Source organism: Sprattus sprattus (assembly GCF_963457725.1).
Source record: "Sprattus sprattus genome assembly, chromosome: 5".
Lineage (NCBI taxonomy): Eukaryota > Metazoa > Chordata > Actinopteri > Clupeiformes > Clupeidae > Sprattus > Sprattus sprattus.
Genome location: NC_137924.1, coordinates 32,692,534 through 32,700,275, shown reverse-complemented (window position 1 = coordinate 32,700,275; position 7,742 = coordinate 32,692,534). Strand labels below are relative to the sequence as shown.

General features: G+C 45.5%; 1 protein-coding gene across 1 annotated transcript in view; it reads left to right on the top strand.

The window, feature by feature from the left end:
* Positions 1-479: 479 nt before the first annotated feature.
* pard3bb (par-3 family cell polarity regulator beta b) overlaps positions 480-7,742 on the top strand; it is a gene marked incomplete at its 5' end in the record, with an annotated part of 350,920 nt that continues 343,657 nt past the window's right edge. Inside the window, one exon of the mRNA XM_080839773.1 lies at positions 480-596. Within this exon, the coding sequence (XP_080695899.1) occupies positions 480-596 (117 nt within the window). The remainder of the gene's footprint in view (positions 597-7,742) is intronic.

Genomic DNA, 7,742 nt, shown 5'->3' with positions numbered 1-7,742 from the left:
ATTGATTAGCAAGCAGGCTAGCAACAGATTTTAGCCAGTTAGTGGTATTTCTTTAACATGTTTACCAGTTGACAGATTATTATTCAGGACGGCATACAAAGTATGTGACCACACCATTCCGAACAAGTGTGGTGACACTCTGACTTCTTTTGGGTACAGACTATAAGCTAACTTTCGCAGTCTAAAACTTGCCTTTCACATTGTAACTTTAGTGTAGCATGTGTTAAGATTTGTATCAAAGAGTCCACACATAGACACCATCCGTCGCTATATTGTAACACTTCGTACAGATAACGGATACATCAAAGACGCTTTGCAACCAACTAGAGCGTTCAAGTATCCAACCCCCCTGCTGCGCCAATGCAAAGGCGTTGCGCGGGACTGTTCGGAGTGACACCTGTTGATGCTGAGAGAGACTGGGATGAGATTCCTGTCCAGATTTCCTTGCTAATCTAACTTTTGGAGGCACACAAGATACAATGAAGGTGACTGTGAATTTTGGGAGAACTGGCGTGGTTGTGCCATGCAAAGACGGATGGACGGTGAGGGACTTGATCCAACAAGCCACCCAGAGATACAGAAAACTACTGGAGCAGGTGTGCTATCATTTATGTCCTTAAAGTAGCCTGTCGACTGTTTTGTTTACCCTGACTGGGATAAGACTTTTTAAGATAGAGTGTTTACATTTTATAAAGCATAATAAGACACGTTCGGACAATGTTTCAGGATGTGGGCCTGATATGATTGTATCTCTGATAATAACAATACAAAAACATGACTGGGTATCTCGGGGACAACACGCACTATTAAGTATTAATGCTATACAAATAGAGACACACACAAACACACACACACCCTCTGAGTGTGAACATGGGTTGTTGTGGATTAATGAAGGAGAGAGGGTTATGCTCTGTGTTTCGCTCTTACTCACACATATGATTGTAGTCAGAATTTCCTGTCCTCATTCCAGTGTTGTATTTCCTTAGGGTGTTTGGGTGTGTGTGTGTTTGAAAGAGAGAGAGGGAGAGGGAGGGAGAGGGAGAGAGAGGGAGAGAGAGGGAGAGAGAGTGTGTTGGTGGGCTGAAATGAGATTTTTCCAGAATGCTGTGAGCAAGGGCCTGCTAGTGCTGGTGTGTTAGTTATTGCGCTGTCTGTCTGTGGACCACGCTGCTGTGACTGATGGGGGGGGGGGCGACTGGGTAGGCTTACACACACGCACACACGGACACACACACACACCATACACATTTACACACACTTCTCCTTCACATACACACAAACACATGCTGATGAAGGGAATATAATGGATTTATCAGAAAGTAGATGTGTGTTTCGTCTTCTCTGTCTACCTCTCTCTCCCCCCCCTCTGTGTGTGTGTGTGTGTGTATGTGTGTGTGTGTGTGTGTGTTATGGCCAGGACTTGTACATTCATCAGTCACCAGCATTGCCACAGCTTTTATAAAAACATTCTCAGTTTAGAACATATCTGTATTTAAACCTGTAATAAGTAATAAAACACCGTATGATATTTCAAAGGTAGTGAGTGTGAGTGTGTCAGTGTTTATCCTCAGTCTGTTTGTAATCAAGACTCACTACCATCACTCCACAGGTCAATGAAAAACAAAGGAAATTAGTTCCTCTATTTCTACCTCATATACTGGTTTAGATGAAGTATAGACGTGTGTATCTGCCGTGAGTAAGGGGTTAAGGGGAAGCTGTGTGTGTGTGTGTGTGTGTGTGTGTGTGTGTGTGTGTGTGTGTCTGTGTGTGTGTGTGTGTGTGTGTGTGTGTGTGTGTGTGTGTGTGTGTATTTATACTTTCTCAGCATAATATTTAGCGGAAATGTCTTGAAATTGCTGAGTGTCAAAATTTGAATAGGCGCCACAGTGGTCTTGAGGTTTACGAGTGTAGGTGTTTGTTTAACTGTATTCTCAATGTCCGTGTGTGTGTGTGTGTGTGTGTGTCTGTGTGTGTGCGCGCTTGCCTGCCTGCCTGTCTGCAACATGTTTGGTATTCCTGAGGCAGCAGTATTATTGGATGCCATTCCCAACCGGGTGATAAACATGCCACAGGGCACCCCCCCCCCCCCACACACACACACACAGGATGGATAGATGGCTGCTGTTTGGCGGGGTGTGATTGGCTGGCTTCTCCAGGGATCCATTTTTGTGGCGGGTGGCCTCGTGTAATTATCCCACGCACATTGTCTTCAGAGGGCCGTAAGTCAGCTGGGGTCAGACCCGTGGCCTGATGGAGAGACACACTCCTGCTTCACACACACACACACACACACACACACACACACACACTCACACTCGCGCGCATGCGCCCGGCTCACAACATTTTTTGATGTGTAGTAGAGGTGCATTCTTTGTGTGTGTGTTTTGTGTGTGTTGTGTTGTAATGAAGATACAGGGAGGTTGTTTTGGAATGTATAGGAACTGTGTGTCTGTTATGTATAATCAGGTATATCAGGGATGTTTGCGTATGTCATGGATGTAGGATCTAGGGAGTGTGCACGTAATTGGGAGGCGTGTGTGTGTCTGTGTGTCTGTGTGTCTGTGTGGCTGTGTGTCTGTGTGGCTGTGTGTCTGTGTTATTGAGGATGGAGCTGTCTGCCTCAGGTTAGACTGTAATGACACAATTACGTTTCCAAAGCCAGGACATCAATCTCAGTGCAACATGGAGAAGCCAACAGGTGGCCTAACCCATGCCTGTCCCCTCAGCTAACAGCCGTGGCGGTCCTTCCCCAGCGAGTCCTGCAGCAGCATTCACTGCACGCCGTCTTTAATGTTCAAATGTTACGCGACTCCCCCATCATCCGTCCCCTCCGGGGGGAGCCCTGCTGCTTTGAAAGGGAACTGCAGGGTGTTCCGTAGAGCTGCAAACACGGTGCTTCTTTTGAAGAACGTCAGACAGACAGATAAACAAACACCTGGGGCTGGTGGATTTTAGGGGCAGATGGATTAGAAACAAAGCTACAGGTGAATCACTGGTGGCTGGTTAATATGGGGTGCTGGGGCACCAATTATCCAAAGAAGACCATCTAGTTAAACACATTAAACATACATTAATTCAAAACAAAAACATTTTTAGTCATTGACTTTTAGTCAGTAGCCTGGTTGTCAGAATTCATTAGAATAATCACATTAAAACAAACACATGAAACATTTATTAATTAGGGAATGTGAAATCATTATGAAATGACAGGGAAAAAAACAAAAACATGTACTTGAAGTCAGTAGCCTGGTAGCCAGTCAGTATTCATTGAAGCATTGCTTCCAAGTGACTGTGTATGCAATTCCTTCGACTCTTGGCAAGAAGGTGAAGGCTACAGGTGAAGGCTACAGGTGAAGGCTACAGGTGAAGGCTACAGGTGAAGGCTACAGGTGAAGGCTACAGGATTGGCGTTACAAGGCACAATGAAGTGGTGACGACAAAAGAAAATCATCGACATCCTGGCCTGTGAGATTTTGTGGAGCCTTTGAGGCGGCGTTGTGTTTACATGATGAGAGCGAGAGCTTGAATAGAATGAGCACTTTTCTCAGAAACACCGTGAACCAGGAACAGGCTGGATGCATTGACCTTGCTGAAATGGAAAAGGAGATGAGACTGACTTGAAACAGTCATCCAGAAATTAGGCAACACTAGATTGTGTTATATATAACAGCTATGCTGTTTTGATGAGCCATTAAGTCTGCTTTGGGTTTTCCTATAGTCAAAGAACCCTTAAGGCAATAGGAAGAGAACCGGAGAACCTTGAACTCTCAAGGAGCATCCAATGTAGTTTAACACTAAAGCCCTCTGTACAGTCGCCTCTGTGCCATTTAGCTGCATGCAGAGTTTCTGTGGTCACTGCATCTGTATGCGTTCTCCCTGTATGCAGTGTGTCTGTGAACACTGCATCTGTAGGCGTTCTCTCTGTATGCAGTGTGTCTGTGGTCACTGCATCTGTATGAATTCTCTCTGTATGCAGTGTGTCTGTGGTCACTGCATCTGTATGAATTCTCTCTGTATGCAGTGTGTCTGTGGACACATGTGTGCCATGTGCTTTGTCAATATTGACTTCATGCTTAGCCTACTCCATCATGTCTTGATCTGTTGGATGGTGGTGGTGTTGGATGTGCTCTCTCTCCCTCTCTCCCACCCCCTCTCCCTCCCTTTCCCACTCTCTCCCTCTCCCTCTCCCTCTCCATCTCTCCCTCCCCCTTATAATTGTGTCCTCATGGGGTCCCTGTCGCTGCTATCAACCTAGAGTTGCAGATGAAGCGCTCTGCTAATACCAGGTCCTCTGTTGTGATTTACAAGTTTCTCTTCTTAACTGGAATCATACTTCCATCACAACCTAACTAACCTAACCAACCTAAGCTCTATAACGCCACACAGAAGGGGAGGGGGAGGGAGATGGACTTCTCTGCATGAGTCTACCTCAGTCTGCCCTCCTCTTCTCCTCACACCTTATTCCTTATTCCATCCCACTGCCCATCCTTTTTCCTTCCTTTTTCTACATTTTTCTACTTTTTTTGACTGGCTACACTAGCCCCTTGGACTGCCTTTCCTTTATCTAAGTATTTATATCACTGTACACTATCCCCACACACACAAGCACAGGACTCTTTGCACTATCCACACAGGCACAGGAACACTTTTGCACTACTACTTTCCACCACTTACAGCCCTGTCACATGTTAAGCACATTGTTATATGTATATGTTATATGTAAGCACCCCACCCCCATGTGTACATGTTCCCCCTATGTGTATTGTTTTTGTATTTATTGTGATTTTTGTATTTACTGTTATTCATGTTTGTTTGTAAGTGTAAGCTACTTGGATGACTTTAATTTCCCTCGGGATCAATAAAGTATCCATCTATCTATCTATCTATCTATCTAACTGCTGGGATATCATCACATGTTTTTCAGATATTTTTTCTTTTTTTCTTAACAGTGCTGTGCTGTTGTTGTTTTCATTATTATTTTTTATGGGCGAGAGGCTAAAAAAAATGAAGAAAAAGGGCTGTGTTAGTTCAAAAACTGATTAGCCTCAATTCTCATAAATTGATTTTCATCATTAGCCTGCCAAGACCTAGCCCATAATCAGGGCCCTTGCCTTTAATTAAGTCTCGCCATCCTTCAGTGTGTGAGAGTGCAGCGTGGCGTTGATTATGGTGATGGGGATTTTAGAAGATTAGCCCAGTTTGATTACGTTGTGACAAAATTGGAGAGGATATTGTTGCCTTGAGAAAATGCAGATCGCAGTACTTTCGTATTTCCTGCTGATGCACAAGCAAAACGTGTCAGTACTTCTCCTTTTCTTACACTTTTTAAAATGTGATTTTTAATGTATTAACTCCTCAATGGACAATATGCCTCTCACAAGTCTTACATAGTGTGTCCCATCACTCCATCCATCCACCCATATTTCGCCTCTTGTCACTGTGTGTATGATGGTTGTTCAGCATGTTACTTCCAGTAACTTACTCTTTAGTCTCCAGAGGTGTGTGTGTGTGTGTGTGTGTGTGTGTGTGTGTGTGTGTGTGTGTGTGAGCCTCTCTACCTCTCACACAGTCTCAGACACTTTCCCTCTTTGTCTGACACACGTCACGCACATACACGTGGACACAAACACATGCACACATACACATGCACACATACACATGCACACATACACATGCACACATACACATGCACACAAACACATGCACACACACACACACACAGGCATGTGCACAAACACATGCACACACACATACACACACACACACACACACACACACACACACACGCTTACACGCACACACAATTCTCTGTCTGTGTCTGACGCACACGCGCACACATACACACACACACACACATACATGTACACACACACACACACACCCACACACCCATGCACATACACACACACACATACACACACACACACACACACACACACACACACACACCCATGCACGTACACACACACACACACACACACACACACACACATACACACACACACACACACATACACACTTCTCTGTCTCTGTGTCTGTCTCAGCATGGTTTCAGAGCCCTCAGCCATCAGTGTTTTATGTTTCCTTATCTAGCAGTGATGGGGCACATAACTCACTGTTGTTAATTACCAGATTTCACCCTCTCCTCTGTTTCTCTCTCTCTCTCTCTCTCATTCCCTCACCCTCTTCTGTTTCTCCCTCTCTCTCTCAGCTCTCTCTCTTCCTCTCTATCTATCTCTCATTCCCTCACCATCTCCCCTGTTTCTCTCTCTCTCTCTATCTCTCATTCCCTCACCCTCTCCTCTGTTTCTCTCTATCTCTCATTCCTTCACCCTCTCCTCTGTTTCTCTCTCTCTCTCTATCTATCTCTCATTCTCTCATCCTCTTCTGTTTCTCTCTATCTATCTATCTTTCATTCCCTACTCTCTCTCCTCTGTTTCTCTCTCTCTATCTTTCATTCCCTCCTCTCTCTCCTCTCTGTCACTTGCTCCATCTCTTGTCATTCTCTCTCTCTCTTTTCATTCTCTCTCTCTCTCTCTCTCTCCCCTCTCCCCATGTCTCTGCTCTCTTTTTTGTTATGCTAATGGCAGACATTTTCCTGAAGCTGTGTAATTACATCTTTTAATGTGTTTCAGGATTAAAGTGCAGGGAAGCACTGGCCTAGATTTCACTCGCCACTAATCTGTACTTCTTTTGGCACTGTGTTCGTTTGCCACCCCTTTTCCTCCCTGAAGGAGGGTTGCGTGCTTTAAGGCAACATCCCCTCAGAGAGAGCTAGGGAGCAGTAGAAAGGAGAGAAAGAGAGAGAGGGGATAGATAGAGGGAGGAAGGCGAGGGAGGGAGAGAGGAAGAAAGAATAAGAGGAAAGGAAGAAAGCCGTTCTAAAGAGTCAGTGCCAGTGGGGATAAGCTTAGTCTCAGAGTCCCTCAGAGGTGATCAGCGTACTCAGGAAGAGTCCCCTCAGCGGTCTGATCTGGCCCTGTTCTGGCAACGATTTGCCAATCATTTACACTGCTTCTATCTAAGGTCGATATGTCCACTTGCACCATTTCTGAGAGTATCTACTGATACTTCATCTCTGAGTGTGTGTGTGTGTGTGTGTGTGTGTGTGTGTGTGTGTGTTCATGAGTGCGTGAGTGCCTGCGAGCATGTGTCTGAGTGTGTGTGTGTGAGACACTGAGGGAGACTTCAGTCAGCCTGTGTGTGTGTGTGTGTGTGTTTGTGTTTGTGTTTGTGTTTGTGTACGTCTAGGCTGCTGGAGTAATGGTTTAGTGTTGTCTCTGTATGTGTTTAGCTGAGGTCTCTACGAGCTGTTGGTTGAGTGCTGCCGTCTTGACCCACACAGACACACACTCACAGACACACACTCACAGACGGACACACTCGCAGACGGACACACTCACAGACGGACACACTCACACACGGACACACACACACGGACACACACACACGGACACACACACACGGACACACACACACGGACACACACACACACGGACACACACACTCACAGACACACACACTCACACTCACAGACACACACACTCACTCACAGACACACACATTCACAGACACACACACTCACACACACACACACACTCACTCACAGACACACACACTCACAGACACACACACTCACAGATAGAGATGCAAATAAGAGTGTGGAGAGAAAGGCCACAACTGAGGAAGGAAGTGTTGGGAGTCATTCAGGAAGTCATCAAGCGAGGCGGAAAAGACCACTT